The following is a 16,369-nucleotide window of genomic DNA, read 5'->3' as shown; positions in this document are numbered from 1 at the left end:
ATGACATCCCTTTGGACTCTGTGAAGATGGAGATTCTTTAGTTAGACCAAACATTTCAAGCGATAAATATGAAGCTTATCTGGATCCATGAGTGAACCTGGTCTGCTCTGATGTGTTCAGGGACAGAGGGTGGTTTGTTTGCCAGTTAGCATGTTAGCAGTAATTCACATTTGACCTACAGGAGGAGGCGGTGAGCTACTACACTAAGAGGGAGGCCAAGCTGAAGGAGGAGTACAGGAAGGAGAAGGAGAAGGTCCACACCAAACCGCTGGGCATGGCCTTCGTCACCTTCCAGAACGAGTCCATGACCGCCGTGTAAGGAGCCGGTTTAATATGTTAAAACATTATTTGGGTCATTTCTCCACCGTTTTTACTTATTGATGCTGTAATACACTTCACAAAGGTTACTTTTTGGAGGGAACATTGAAGAATATTTGTTCTGGCCTCGACTCCTCCTCCACCTGACTCCGCCCCCTCTGTTTCCGCAGTATTTTGAAGGACTTTAACGCATGTCAGGTTCAGGGTTGTCGGTGTCGTCAGGAGCCACGATCATCTCAGTTCAGCGAGGTTCTTCATGTTCACAGCTGGAGTGTTTCGTACGCGCCCGACCCGCAGAATGTCCGCTGGTAAGTCCACAAGCTCCCCCCGCCACAAACACCTCCATGGCTCTCAGCTGATGCATCCTGGTTTCTTCCTACAGGGAGCACCTGTCACTTGGTGGGATCTCCTGGTGGATCCGCTGCTTCATCATTAACTGCATACTCTTCCTCCTGCTCTTCTTCCTCACCACACCCGCCATCATCATCTCCACCATGGACAAGTTCAATGTCACAAAGCCTGTGGAGTATCTCAATGTAAGAAAGCACAACCAGCCTTTCGTTCAATGGAGCTGGCTTTTTGTTTGAAACGTTTTGATAGCAGCGCTAACAGGAAATGAATTTCTCTCTGACTCTCTGCTGGTTGTTTTGGACAGAATCCCATCGTCACTCAGTTCTTCCCCACTCTGCTGCTCTGGGCTTTCTCTGCCCTGCTGCCCACCATCGTCTACTACTCTGCCTTCTTCGAGGCTCACTGGACCAGGTAACAGTCTGCTATTCCACTACTACAATATGTATACCAGCACACACATTTGTGAGTAAGACTTGTTGATTCGGTCTTAATTTGATCCTTGACCTTGATCAGAACCTCATTAGACTCTGATTAGAACCTCATTGCACTCTGATTAGAACCTGATTACATTTTGATTAGAACCTTGTTACACTCTGATTAGAACCTGATTTGACCTGCTGTGTGTGTCTGTAGGTCTGGAGAAAACAGGACAACGATGCATAAATGTTACACTTTCCTGATCTTCATGGTTCTGCTGCTGCCATCTCTGGGACTCAGCAGGTAATACAAATAGTTTGCTGTAAGGTTTTGTCCCTGAGTGGCCTTTGACCTCTGCCATCCACACTGAAACATCTGTTTTCCAGTCTGGATGTTTTCTTCCGCTGGCTCTTTGATAAGAAGTTCCTGGATGATGCCACAGTCAGATTTGAGTAAGTAGACCACATATTTCGGGTGCATAATGCTTTGTAATGTGAAATACAAATGAAAAAGGTCCATGTTCAGAATCATTATCACTATAGTGACGGTTTGGTTCCGCTTGTTTTCATTTTAGTTCTTACTGCTTTATAGATGCTTTTTAACATACAATTAACATCTTATATTTTATATAACAGATATCTAAAAATGTAAGTAAAAAAAAGTCAGAATGAATTTCCAATATACATTTTATTATTTCATTACGATAATATTGGCAGGCCGTCATTTTATTTCAAAAGCTGTGTTTCTCTGCACTCGTCTAGAGGTTATTAACGGGGGTGCTGTATCCCCTTCAGGTGCGTCTTCCTGCCGGACAACGGAGCGTTCTTCGTCAATTATGTCATCGCCTCTGCGTTCATCGGTAACGCCATGGACCTGCTGAGGATCCCTGGTCTGCTCATGTACATGATCCGGCTGTGCCTGGCTCGGTCCGCTGCTGACCGCCGCAACGTCAAGAGGGTGAGGACAGACGCTGCCTGAGCCGCTGAATCAGAGGAGGGACTCTGATAAATAACTACAACTAATCCTGCGAGCAAGGCGGCGTGAACATTTGGTTCTGAACACGACTTGACAATAGCAAAGCTGTCTCTCTACATGTCAGCTGTGTGTGTGTGTGTGTGTGTGTGTGTGTGTGTGTGTGTGTGTGTGTGTGTGTGTGTGTGTGTGTGTGTGTGTGTGTGTGTGTGTGTGTGTGTGTGTGTGTGAGAGTCCTTTTTAAAACGCTGTGTCTTTGGTCCCTGCAGCACCAGGCCTATGAGTTTCAGTTCGGAGCGGCGTACGCCTGGATGATGAACGTCTTCACGGTGGTGATGGCCTACAGCATCACCTGTCCCATCATCGTCCCCTTTGGTCAGTCTCACCTACGCCACAACTCCAAATACAGTAGTTAAACTGCATCAGTACTACAGTATACGGTCAGCACTGCTATACGCGTCATGCAGCTCAGGTTAGGTGAGCAGCATCAGTTACCATGGTGATCCAGGTTAAAAGAGAACCACCCTCATGACACTAAATGTGACACAACACACTGTTCTTACTTCCTGCCACCCCTCTGGTCGAGTCAGTCCAGATCCAGTCTTGTGTTCTGTCAAGTCAAGGCGGTAATAAGTTGATGTCATCAGTGGCACTTTCTGACTCAGCAGCTCACCTGTCCCCCTGCAGGTCTGATGTACATGCTGCTGAAACACCTGGTGGACCGTTACAATATGTACTACGCCTACCTGCCCTCAAAACTGGACAAGAAGATTCACTCTGGAGCCGTCACCCAGGTGGTGGCGGCGCCCATCCTCTGCCTCTTCTGGCTGCTCTTCTTCTCCACTGTACGCACAGGTAAGCTCCGCCCCCTGCTGGACAACCACTCAACCACCTTAAATGACTTAGTCAAGTTCACTTCAAGTCTGTCAGTTGAGACAAATTTAGTCTCAACGGTTTTGAACAAGTTGTTTCAAACAAGTTGTTCGAAACACTTGTAAACAAGTTTAGAACAAAGTGCGCAATTATTGTTTTTTACAAAAAACTATTATTATCAACAAATATGAATATGTGTTTGTTTTGCTAATACGCCGCCAGGTTTCGAGACGCCAACCTCCATGTTCACTTTGGTGGTGCTGATCGTCACCATCGTTGTCTGTCTGTCTCACGTGTGCTTCGGACATTTCAAGTACCTCAGTGCTCACAACTACAAGGTACGGCAGCTTTTTTATTAAAGGCTCTTCACAGAACGATTGTTGCTTCTCAGTATACAAGCTCACTGTGTGCCTCTGTCTCAGATCGACACCAAGGACAACGTGGACGTTGTCGAGAACGGACGTCCAGCTCGCCCCTCGTCCTCCCCCACCACCAAAGCTCAAGTGAGTGGATGCACCTCACGAGCTCTAGTTCAGACATTTATTAGCAGACAAATCAAGTAGTTTGAGACGAGTCGAAATCAAGTCAGTCTGTCAAGACAAGTACAAATCAGGCCAGTCAGTTGAGACAAGTCCATATCAAGTTAGTCTAAGTACAAATCATGTCAGTTTGTCGAGACAAGTCCAAATCGAGTCAGAAGAGACAAGTCCATATCAAGTCAGACGAGACAAGTCCATATTGAGTCAGACGAGACGAGTCCAAATTGAGACAAGTCCATATTGAGACGAGTCCATATCGAGTCAAGTCCATATCAAGTCAGTCTGTCAAGACAAGTTCACATCAGGTCAGTCAGTTGAGACAAGTCCATATCAAGTTAGTCTAAGTACAAATTAAGTCAGTCTAGATGAGTCCATATCGAGGCAGTCTAGATGAGTCCATATTGAGGCAGTCGAGAGGAGTCCATATTGAGTCAGTCTAGACGAGTCCATTTCGAGTCAGTCGAGACAAGCCCATATTGAGTCAGTCTAGATGAGTCCATATCGAGTCAGTCGAGATGAGTCCATATCGAGTCAGTCGAGACGAGTCCATATTTAGTCCATATCTAGGCAGTCTAGATGAGTCCATTTCGAGTCAGTCGAGACAAGCCCATATTGAGTCAGTCTAGATGAGTCCATATCGAGTCAGACGAGACGAGTCCATATTGAGTCCATATCGAGTCAGACGAGACGAGTCCATATCGAGTCCATATCGAGTCAGTCGAGACGAGTCCATATCGAGTCAGTCTAGAGAGTCCATATTGAGTCAGTCGAGACAAGTCCATATCAAGTTAGTCTAAGTACAAATCTTGTCAGTTTGTCGAGACAAGTCCAAATCGAGTCAGACGAGATGAGTCCATATCGAATCAGACGAGACAAGTCCATATTGAGTCAGACGAGACGAGTCCCTATCGAGGCAGTCGAGACAAGTCCAAATTGAGACAAGTCCATATTGAGACGAGTCCATATCGAGTCAAGTCCATATCAAGTCAGTCTGTCAAGACAAGTTCACATCAGGTCAGTCAGTTGAGACAAGTCCATATCAAGTTAGTCTAAGTCCAAATTGAGTCAGTCTAGATGAGTCCATATTGAGGCAGTCGAGACAAGTCCATATTGAGTCAGTCTAGACAAGTCCATTTCGAGTCAGTCGAGACAAGCCCATATTGAGTCAGTCTAGACGAGTCCATATCGAGTCAGTCGAGACGAGTCCATATTGAGTCCATATCGAGTCAGACGAGACAAGTCCATATTGAGTCCATATCGTGTCAGACGAGACGAGTCCATATTGAGTCCATATCGAGTCAGACGAAACAAGTCCATATCGAGTCAGTCGAGATGAGTCCATATCGAGTCAGTCGAGACAAGCCCATATTGAGTCAGTCTAGACGAGTCCATATGGAGTCAGTCGAGATAAGTCCATATCGAGTCAGTCGAGACAAGTCCATATCGAGTCAGACGAGACGAGTCTATATTGAGTCCATATCGTGTCAGACGAGACGAGTCCATATTGAGTCCATATCGAGTCAGACGAGACGAGTCCATATCGAGTCCATATCGAGTCAGTCGAGATGAGTCCATATCGAGTCAGTCTAGAGAGTCAATATTGAGTCAGTCGAGACGAGTCCATATTGAGTCCATATCGAGTCAGAAGAGACGAGTACATATCGAGGCTGTTGAGACAAGTCCATATTGAGTCAGTCTAGACGAGTCCATATCGAATCAGTCGAGACGAGTCCATATCGAGTCAGTCTAGAGAGCCCATATTGAGTCAGTCTAGACGAGTCCATATCGAGTCAGTCGAGATGAGTCCATATTGAGTCCATATCGAGTCAGACGAGACGAGTCCATATTGAGTCCATATCGTGTCAGACGAGACGAGTCCATATTGAGTCCATATCGAGTCAGACGAGACGAGTCCATATCGAGTCAGTCGAGATGAGTCCATATCGAGTCAGTCTAGAGAGTCAATATTGAGTCAGTCGAGACCAGTCCATATTGAGTCCATATCGAGTCAAAAGAGACGAGTCCATATCGAGGCTGTTGAGACAAGTCCATATCGAGTCAGTCTAGACGAGTCCATATCGAATCAGTCGATACGAGTCCATATCGAGTCCATATCGAGTCAGACGAGACGAGTCCATATCGAGTCAGTCGAGACGAGTCCATATCGAGTCAGTCTAGAGAGTCCATATTGAGTCAGTCGAGACAAGTCCATATCAAGTTAGTCTAAGTACAAATCATGTCAGTTTGTCGAGACAAGTCCAAATCGAGTCAGATGAGATGAGTCCATATCGAGTCAGACGAGACAAGTCCATATTGAGTCAGAAGAGACGAGTCCATATCAAGGCAGTCGAGACAAGTCCAAATTGAGACAAGTCGAGACAAGTCCATATCAAGTTAGTCTAAGTACAAATCATGTCAGTTTGTCGAGACAAGTCCAAATCGAGTCAGATGAGATGAGTCCATATCGAGTCAGACGAGACAAGTCCATATCGAGTCAGACGAGACGAGTCCATATCGAGGCTGTCGAGACAAGTCCATATCGAGTCAGTCTAGACGAGTCCATATCGAATCAGTCGAGACGAGTCCATATCGAGTCAGTCTAGACGAGCCCATATCGAATCAGTCGAGATGAGTCCATATCGAGTCAGTCTAGACGAGCCCATATCGAATCAGTCGAGACCAGTCCATATCGAGTCAGTCTAGAGAGTCCATATTGAGTCAGTCGAGACGAGTCCATATTGAGTCAGTCTAGAGAGTCCATATTGAGTCAGTCGAGATGAGTCCATATTGAGTCCATATCGAGTCAGACGAGACGAGTCCATATTGAGTCCATATCGAGTCAGACGACACGAGTCCATATCGAGTCAGTCGAGATGAGTCCATATCGAGTCAGTCTAGAGAGTCCATATGAGTCAGTCGAGACAAGTCCATATCAAGTTAGTCTAAGTACAAATCATGTCAGTTTGTCGAGACAAGTCCAAATCGAGTCAGATGAGATGAGTCCATATCGAGTCAGACGAGACAAGTCCATATTGAGTCAGACGAGACGAGTCCATATCGAGGCAGTCGAGACAAGTCCAAATTGAGACGAGTCCATATCGAGTCAAGTCAATATCAAGTCAGTCTGTCAAGACAAGTTCACATCAGGTCAGTCAGTTGAGACAAGTCCATATCAAGTTACTCTAAGTTTAAATTGAGTCAGTCTAGACGAGTCCATATCGAATCAGTCGAGACGAGTCCATATCGAGTCAGTCTAGAGAGTCCATATTGAGTCAGTCGAGATGAGTCCATATTGAGTCCATATCGAGTCAGACGAGACGAGTCCATATCGAGGCTGTCGAGACAAGTCCATATCGAGTCAGTCTAGACGAGTCCATATCGAATCAGTCGAGACGAGTCCATATCGAGTCAGTCTAGACGAGCCCATATCGAATCAGTCGAGATGAGTCCATATCGAGTCAGTCTAGACGAGCCCATATCGAATCAGTCGAGACCAGTCCATATCGAGTCAGTCTAGAGAGTCCATATTGAGTCAGTCGAGACGAGTCCATATTGAGTCAGTCTAGAGAGTCCATATTGAGTCAGTCGAGATGAGTCCATATCGAGTCAGACGAGACGAGTCCATATTGAGTCCATATCGAGTCAGACGAGACGAGTCCATATCGAGTCAGTCGAGACGAGTCCATATCGAGTCAGTCTAGAGAGTCCATATTGAGTCAGTCGAGACAAGTCCATATCAAGTTAGTCTAAGTACAAATCATGTCAGTTTGTCGAGACAAGTCCAAATCGAGTCAGATGAGATGAGTCCATATCGAGTCAGACGAGACAAGTCCATATTGAGTCAGACGAGACGAGTCCATATCGAGGCAGTCGAGACAAGTCCAAATTGAGACAAGTCCATATTGAGACGAGTCCATATCGAGTCAAGTCCATATCAAGTCAGTCTGTCAAGACAAGTTCACATCAGGTCAGTCAGTTGAGACAAGTCCATATCAAGTTAGTCTAAGTCCAAATTGAGTCAGTCTAGATGAGTCCATATTGAGGCAGTCGAGACGAGTCCATTTCGAGTCAGTCGAGACAAGCCCATATTGAGTCAGTCTAGACGAGTCCATATGGAGTCAGTCGAGATAAGTCCATATCGAGTCAGTCGAGACGAGTCCATATCGAGTCAGACGAGACGAGTCCATATTGAGTCCATATCGTGTCAGACGAGACAAGTCCATATTGAGTCCATATTGAGTCAGACGAGACGAGTCCATATCGAGTCCATATCGAGTCAGTCGAGATGAGTCCATATCGAGTCAGTCTAGAGAGTCAATATTGAGTCAGTCGAGACGAGTCCATATTGAGTCCATATCGAGTCAGAAGAGACGAGTCAATATCGAGGCTGTTGAGACAAGTCCATATTGAGTCAGTCTAGACGAGTCCATATCGAATCAGTCGAGACGAGTCCATATCGAGTCAGTCTAGAGAGTCCATATTGAGTCAGTCTAGAGAGTCCATATTGAGTCAGTCGAGATGAGTCCATATCGAGGCTGTCGAGACAAGTCCAAATTGAGACAAGTCCATAATGAGACGAGTCCATATCGAGTCAAGTCCATATCAAGTCAGTCTGTCAAGACAAGTTCACATCAGGTCAGTCAGTTGAGACAAGTCCATATCAAGTTAGTCTAAGTCCAAATTGAGTCAGTCTAGATGAGTCCATATTGAGGCAGTCGAGACGAGTCCATTTCGAGTCAGTCGAGACAAGCCCATATTGAGTCAGTCTAGACGAGTCCATATGGAGTCAGTCGAGATAAGTCCATATCGAGTCAGTCGAGACGAGTCCATATCGAGTCAGACGAGACGAGTCCATATTGAGTCCATATCGTGTCAGACGAGACGAGTCCATATTGAGTCCATATCGAGTCAGACGAGACGAGTCCATATCGAGTCCATATCGAGTCAGTCGAGATGAGTCCATATCGAGTCAGTCTAGAGAGTCAATATTGAGTCAGTCGAGACGAGTCCATATTGAGTCCATATCGAGTCAGAAGAGACGAGTCCATATCGAGGCTGATGAGACAAGTCCATATTGAGTCAGTCTAGACGAGTCCATATCGAATCAGTCGAGACGAGTCCATATCGAGTCAGTCTAGAGAGTCCATATTGAGTCAGTCTAGAGAGTCCATATTGAGTCAGTCGAGATGAGTCCATATCGAGTCAGACGAGACGAGTCCATATCGAGGCTGTCGAAACAAGTCCATATCGAGTCAGTCTAGACGAGTCCATATCGAATCAGTCGAGACGAGTCCATATCGAGTCAGTCTAGACGAGCCCATATCGAATCAGTCGAGATGAGTCCATATCGAGTCAGTCTAGACGAGCCCATATCGAATCAGTCGAGACCAGTCCATATCGAGTCAGTCTAGAGAGTCCATATTGAGTCAGTCGAGACGAGTCCATATTGAGTCAGTCTAGAGAGTCCATATTGAGTCAGTCGAGATGAGTCCATATTGAGTCCATATCGAGTCAGACGAGACGAGTCCATATCGAGGCTGTTGAGACAAGTCCATATCGAGTCAGTCTAGACGAGTCCATATCGAATCAGTCGAGACGAGTCCATATCGAGTCAGTCTAGAGAGTCCATATTGAGTCAGTCGAGACGAGTCCATATTGAGTCAGTCTAGAGAGTCCATATTGAGTCAGTCGAGATGAGTCCATATTGAGTCCATATCGAGTCAGACGAGACGAGTCCATATCGAGGCTGTCGAGACAAGTCCATATCGAGTCAGTCTAGAGAGTCAATATTGAGTCAGTCGAGACCAGTCCATATTGAGTCCATATCGAGTCAGAAGAGACGAGTCCATATCGAGGCTGTTGAGACAAGTCCATATCGAGTCAGTCTAGACGAGTCCATATCGAATCAGTCGAGACGAGTCCATATCGAATCAGTTGAGACGAGTCCATATCGAATCAGTCGAGACGAGTCCATATCAAGTCAGTCTAGAGAGTCCATATTGAGTCAGTCGAGACGAGTCCATATTGAGTCAGTCTAGAGAGTCCATATTGAGTCCATATCGAGTCAGACGAGACGAGTCCATATCGAGGCTGTCGAGACAAGTCCATATCGAGTCAGTCTAGACGAGTCCATATCGAATCAGTCGAGACGAGTCCATATCGAGTCAGTCTAGACGAGCCCATATCGAATCAGTCGAGATGAGTCCATATCGAGTCAGTCTAGACGAGCCCATATCGAATCAGTCGATACCAGTCCATATCGAGTCAGTCTAGAGAGTCCATATTGAGTCAGTCGAGACGAGTCCATATTGAGTCAGTCTAGAGAGTCCATATTGAGTCAGTCGAGATGAGTCCATATTGAGTCCATATCGAGTCAGACGAGACAAGTCCATATCGAGGCTGTTGAGACAAGTCCATATCGAGTCAGTCTAGACGAGTCCATATCGAATCAGTCGAGACGAGTCCATATCGAGTCAGTCTAGAGAGTCCATATTGAGTCAGTCGAGACGAGTCCATATTGAGTCAGTCTAGAGAGTCCATATTGAGTCAGTCGAGATGAGTCCATATTGAGTCCATATCGAGTCAGACGAGACGAGTCCATATCGAGGCTGTCGAGACAAGTCCATATCGAGTCAGTCTAGACGAGTCCATATCGAATCAGTCGAGACGGGTCCATATCGAGTCAGTCTAGACGAGCCCATATCGAATCAGTCGAGACCAGTCCATATCGAGTTATTCAAGACAAGTCCATGTCAAGTCTGTAATTAACAAGAAGCTGTTGAGTTTTTTTGCTTGCTTACAAACTCCATAGTTTGAGATGTTTTTTAACCTGTGCGTGGTGGTTTTTGTGGTCCAGCAGCAGCAGCAGCAGCAGCAGATGTACATCGCCCAGGTGCTCCAGGACCCAAACTCAGACGAGCCGGGCGGGGGCAGTGGCGAGGAGGACCGAGGGTCGTCCCAGGACGAGGAGATGCTGAATGGAGGAAACAGCATAAACGAGGCGGATTTTCAGTCAGGGGAGGACAGTCTGATCGCCAACGAGGTCCACCAGTAGCTGGGGGTGGAGCTAGAGGGAGGGGCGGAGCTAGTAGAGGGGCCACACTATAGTTAGAACATGAAGCGGACTGGAGAATCACTACACACAACAACACGTATACAGATAGACTGACATGGATAGCTCCCTCCCTCCCAGCTCGAAGACTTGACCCTGACCTTTGACGCCGGCGCCGGGTCGCCAACAACCAGTCCTGCACGTCTTGATGGACATCAGACTGCTTCCACAGGAAGTCACTGTACATAACCACAAAGCCAAAAGTCTTTCTTTTCCCTTTGTTTGTTTTTTCGTGGGGTTGGGGGCGGGGTTAAACAATTCGTGCCTGGGCTGGATTTTGTGCGTTTGCACTCATGTCTTGACTTCCGATCCCACCGCAGGTCACCGGTACATGACTTGTCGAGGGGTCAAAGCTGATACTGACGCTGTCTTATTCCTTGGCCTGATGGATGCCTCCAAACGAACCCCCATCGTTATCATCGTCACCGCTATCCTCCTCCGACATCAGAGTGCTAAATAAGCCACCAACCTCCAGCTCTCGTAGTGGTAGAAGTCTTGCTTACGCGGACACATCACATTGTCACTTCCTGTTCACAGTTTTCCTCTTTCGTTCTGTGGAACCTTTGGCTCATGGATTTTCAACACATCACCTGGACATTTGTTTTACCCGCCAAGATTTTGCTGCATGTTGCTAAAAGTGCTGTCTGGATTAATAACGTCACCACCTTTTGGATGATGTCAACCGCTGTGGTGGCCAATGAACTCCACCCAGATTTCAGCAGCATATCCTCCCACCTGCTGGTTTTCGGCTCCACTCGAATGCCGAACCACTGGACTCAACACAAGAACTTCTTTCTGTTCTGGTTTTGATTTCACCCGGACTACCTTAACTCATGAACACCTGGCGAAAGGAACGGGAATGTTTGTGTCCGTGTAGGTTTAGCAATCAATACTCCTTTCATTCATGGGGAGAAGTTAGTAACGACGCGCTGACAGCAGCAGAAGTCGACTCGTTTGAAATTGGTAGACGCAGAAGAGCAGCGCTTTTCGTCTGGACCGTCTGCACTCAAAGCCTGAAGCTGTCAGGACTCTCAAGGGAAAATGTTTTCTGTGTGTGTATGTGTGTGTGTGTGTGTGTGTGTGTGAGAGAGAGAGTGTGTATGTGTGTGTGTGTGTGTGTGTGTGTGTGTGTCCATGTACAGTAGCTTATTGTACACCAACCTGCACCATGAGGGGTTCAATAACATCACCAGGTAACCAAAACACTCCAGCATCTGGCTAACAAAGCTTCTTGGACCAGTCGTCAGTCTACTGTAGAATTAGTTCAAAAGTTTTCCTTCACTTCACTATGAAGATGTAACATCCTCCATGTTTGTACTGCTACAGTTCAAGTCTGTGTTATATTTAGTTGAACTGAAATATCTTTCGTTTTACATGGACGTACATAGGACACGTCGTAGAAATAGAACGGGAATAGATCGGATATTGAACTGTTCTTAGTGGTCATGTGACTAGTACAAAAGAAAATGTCGTCACCATGACGGCTAACAACGACACTAGCTTTCATGGTGACGACACGTCAGTGGTGCTGTAAAGTTAAGTCACAGCTCACTAGGAAGAGAGAGAACACAGCTCTGGAGACGGATGTCTGGCTAGATAGCTAAGTAGCTAGATAGCTAAGTAGCTAGCTAGCGAGGTATCTTGTCCTTCTCCTCTGAACATCAGTGTAGTTTCTCATTTGGGAATGCCCCTACTCCCGTTTTATTACTATGGGACTTGTTTAGACTAGCTTAGCACAAAGACGGGGAGCGGAGAGAAATTTCTAGACTAGCTTGTTTGTCCGATGTTGTATCTTCTGTTTAGTCTCTGAAGCTAACAATTAGTTATATGTGAGATTAACTGAAATATTAGCTCCTAGTTCCAGCTAGGGTCTTGATGTGTTAGCTAACAGGGTAATTACGAGTCCATTCCGTAGTTAGCTGGGTTGAGTTGACTAGAGCTAGGGTCAAGTGCTAGAAGCTAGAAGCTAACTGTAAGCTGACTAACTGGCATTATCAAGTTATTTATCTTTCTTTGAATGACAACATGTACAACCTGAGAACAAAATGCCAAACACAGTACTGAGAAAAGATAGCATTCTAGCATTTAGCTTTACATCTACAGTAGAACTATAACTACATGAATTTTGTGACACTCTATGACACTGCTAGAACCGGGTCTTTTAATGGCTTGACTAGTTGGCAAGTTCCCCTCTGCTTTCTGTCTTTGTGCTAAGCTAGGCTAGCAGTTACCCTCTGCTTTCTGTTTTTGTGCTAAGCTAGGCTAGCAGTCCCCTTTGTCTTTGTGCTAAGCCAGGCTACACAGCTGCAGATAAGTCTTCTGTCTGAAACTGAAAATAAGACGATGTGTCTTATGAAATTAAATTGAGTTCCTTTATGAGCTGTTTTAACATGTACTGAAAAACATCAGCTGCAGCTCATAATATGCAGAATACTTTCAGCAAGTCACTTTCCCATGATCCTTGTGGTATCTGTTGGGTGCCAGCTAGGTCTGGCGTCTTCTAATTGGAGGGTTTTGGAGTGACTTTAAACAACCTCAAGCTGCATTTGGACTTCATTCTCCTGCTTATCTCTGGTTTCAGTTCAGCTCAAAACAAGTTTCAATGCCGCTGTATGGACACCTGCCATCCAATCAGAATCTGGGTTCTTCTGTAGTATGCAGCCGGAAGTTAGCCCACAAACTGAACAGGACTGGACGGACCTTTGAGTCAAGGTCCTCTTACTAGATTTCTAAAAGGTAGTAAAAGGGACACTGGCAAAAGAGAATTTGGTCTTAAACTATTCTGAGTTCATGCATTGAACCATCTCGATTGTTTTCCATTTCGAGTTCTGTTTCCTTTAAGATTTTTCGCATCACCAGCATTGACCTGACTCTGCTCCGCCCCTAGTGGACAAACATATTAACAGCAATGAGAACAGTAGCACCTGACTTGCAGCTGCTTGTCTCCAAGGAGTTAAAAACATATTTGGCTGTGATGGAAAGTAAAGGTCAAAGTCACCATCTTAACACTGTTTTCCATTACCATGGCAACAGGAGTCATCGGGAGTGCTTTCAAATAAGAACACGTTACAGTGCAGTGACATGACGAGGAAATAGTCTCAGGTGTTGTTTTGTTCCTTAAATAATGTTTACATCAGTTTTTGTTGCTTGATTTGATTTCCGTCATGTTTTGCGGTGTGTGTGTGTGTGTGTGTGTGTGTGTGTGTGTGTGTGTGTGTGTGTGTGTGTGTGTGTGTGTGTGTGTGTGTGTGTGTGTGTGTGTGTGTGCGTGCGTGCGTGCGTGTGTGCGTGTGCGTGCGTGTGCGTGTGCGTGCGCATGTAGCGGACACAGGGCTGGACTATGAAAGCTGCAGCCACGAGGACGTCGACAGCGTCTGTGGCTACACGCTGGAGAACATGCAGTGTTTGTGTCAACCCTTTTTTTAGTTTAGTTTCCTCTTCACCTCCAGCGGGGCGTCTGCTGTCAGGCGCTCCGACTCTGATTGTATGCACACAAAACTGAAACTGAGGAGAGTTAAAAGAGGATCTGAGGTCTGAATCTGAGACCGGAGGCTCCGCTCAGCAGCTCTCAACCTGACAGTCTGGAAAAAAGATTATTATTTAGATTTTTAGTTTGCAGCATCAGTAAGCTGAAATAAAGACTTAAAGGTCCAGTGCGGAACTAAAATATATTTTCTTAGTGTTTAATCACCTTAAAATAAGAATTGTCCTGTTTTGGTTACCTTAGAATGATCCGTTGTAGTTCTGCTACACGCTTGGCACACAGAGAAGTTTCAGTTGGTTGTTATCTGTAACTTCGCCACTAGGTGTCTTCAGATATTACACACTGGTCCTCTTAACATCATGTGTTCTCTGGTCTGAAACAGACGAGAGAAATAAAACCATGTATTCTAATGCTGTTTTCACACCAAACGTGAAGCAAATTTTCACCTTCCCCCCACGTAGACATCGGCCAGTTAAAGTCCCAGATCCACAAGGAAACCAAACACTGTCCTGTCTGGGTTCATGACATCATCCAGGGGTGCTCAGTGGATTTCACCAAGCTGGATTCACTGGATGTAGTTAGACCCACATGGGCTGGTTTACTACAGCTGGATAAACCCCAAATAAACTATTTAGCTGTGATTTAATAGCAATAATCAGATCAAAAGGATGCTGAAATAACTCCATCATGATGGTGATCAGTAAAAAGTCCTGCTTTGTTTGGTCTGTCTGCAAGACGACAAGCTATACTTTGAAAATACTTGTTTTTGTGAATGGAGTCTGGACTGATGGTGCTAGGCTATGCTAACATTGTAGCTGTAGCACAGACACAAGAGACATTTGTTTCCTCCATGACATGTTACCAGAACTTATTGCTCAAGTTGAAATATTTAAAATCATGTGAATACATGAATGAGGCAAAGTTGCGTCTATTCAAGTCTTTGCTTTGACTTTGTATCCAAATGCTTTGTGGGAAAAACTGTCTTCACGTTGGGTTGAACTGAGCATCAGAGACCAGGATCATTAAACCTATCCATCATCCATCGTCTACCGCTTATCCTAGCTGACATTGGGCGAAGGCAGAGTACACCCTTGACAGGACGCCAGTCTATCACAGGGCAACAGAAGCTACCCGAACCCGACCCGGGAACCGGGACCCTCTCGCTCTGAGGGGACAGTGCTACCCACTACACCACGTGCAGCCCCAATACACCTAATGAATTAATTTATTTAAATGTTGTGAGCTGCTGATAAACCACAGTTAAAGTTTATGATGTTGTTACTACTGACTGTTTACCGACTATCCAGTCATTGAGAAGCTGAAACTTTTGAACGTATCACATGGTCTTCATCAGCAGGTGTAGTCGTCAAAGTTTTGTAAATGTTCAGCCTCTTCGAGAACTTTCTCATCTGTTTGGCTTCAGCATTCAGTCTTGATCTGTCGATGAAGATCAGGTGATGTGGTCGAAAGCTCAAGGAAAGCGTCCAAGTGGACGTGGTGAGGTTATTTAAGTGAAACTATCAAACTCGTCATGATGAGTTCTTGAGAATATCGACACTAATGGAGCTTTAATCCTTTTTGGTTAATATTTAAGGACATCAGAGCTCAGAACTAAATGGAAACGACCATTTGAAGGTCAAAGGTCGGCTTGTTTTGGGAGGTTGAGAGCTGCTGCGTTCACTGACCCCTCTGAGTCATAGGAACCCATTAAAGAAGTCTGTGTGATATTTTTGTAACCTGCTGACTGAAGTATTTGATACTGAAGGTGTATTAAAGAAACGTCGATAGCTGTGACGATGCTGTTGTAACATGTAACTAAAGGTTTTTAATAATCAGCCGCTGCTTTATGCTTTTCCTAGTTTTTTAAATTGTTGCCGAAGTTGTGAAAAGACGAATGTGAACTGAAGACAGACGAGTGTGAAACAAAACGTGGACTAAAGTGAAAAACGTGGAAAATAAAATGTGTGTAAATAGCCATTGAACTGCACTGTCGTCCTCGGAGACGAACAGGACTCAGCATCTCGTCTCACTGAGTCCAAGCTAACAGTCTATTGGTCCGTTTCAGGCTTTAATTTATTGCTGTGACGATATTTATTTCTACTTTGGTTTCCAGGTCAATTGTTCAGTGAAACGTTTGTCTATTTATGTTACTTGATCAATAAAATTGGCTTTCATCTGTCAACTTGGTCTTTGTCTGTGGCTCACGAGAACTTAGTGGGGGCCCCAAGAGATCCCACACTCTCCGGAGGTCCAAGCCCGGGAACGCCAAGGAAACTTAACATCCAAGGGTCCCGGCACAAGGAT

General features: G+C 45.4%; 1 protein-coding gene across 4 annotated transcripts in view; it reads left to right on the top strand.

Annotated features, from left to right (window-relative positions):
- Positions 1-16,247, top strand: part of LOC311011512 (CSC1-like protein 2) — a 40,208-nt gene extending 23,961 nt beyond the window's left edge. For 2 of the 4 annotated variants that reach the window (XM_084006510.1, XM_084006512.1), the window contains 12 exons: positions 182-315; positions 489-626; positions 701-854; positions 974-1,080; positions 1,303-1,389; positions 1,473-1,538; positions 1,881-2,043; positions 2,328-2,433; positions 2,746-2,913; positions 3,154-3,269; positions 3,354-3,434; positions 10,330-16,247. In XM_084006510.1, the coding sequence (XP_083862636.1) occupies positions 182-315; positions 489-626; positions 701-854; positions 974-1,080; positions 1,303-1,389; positions 1,473-1,538; positions 1,881-2,043; positions 2,328-2,433; positions 2,746-2,913; positions 3,154-3,269; positions 3,354-3,434; positions 10,330-10,524 (1,515 nt within the window). In that variant the 3' untranslated portion in view covers positions 10,525-16,247. The remainder of the gene's footprint in view (positions 1-181; positions 316-488; positions 627-700; positions 855-973; positions 1,081-1,302; positions 1,390-1,472; positions 1,539-1,880; positions 2,044-2,327; positions 2,434-2,745; positions 2,914-3,153; positions 3,270-3,353; positions 3,435-10,329) is intronic. The other 2 variants (XR_014596901.1, XM_084006511.1) reach the window with 2 other exon arrangements.
- Positions 16,248-16,369: the final 122 nt, after the last annotated feature.

Source organism: Eutrigla gurnardus, assembly GCF_963514095.1.
Source record: "Eutrigla gurnardus genome assembly, chromosome: 3".
NCBI lineage: Eukaryota > Metazoa > Chordata > Actinopteri > Perciformes > Triglidae > Eutrigla > Eutrigla gurnardus.
This window is presented reverse-complemented; position numbering and strand designations above follow the sequence as displayed.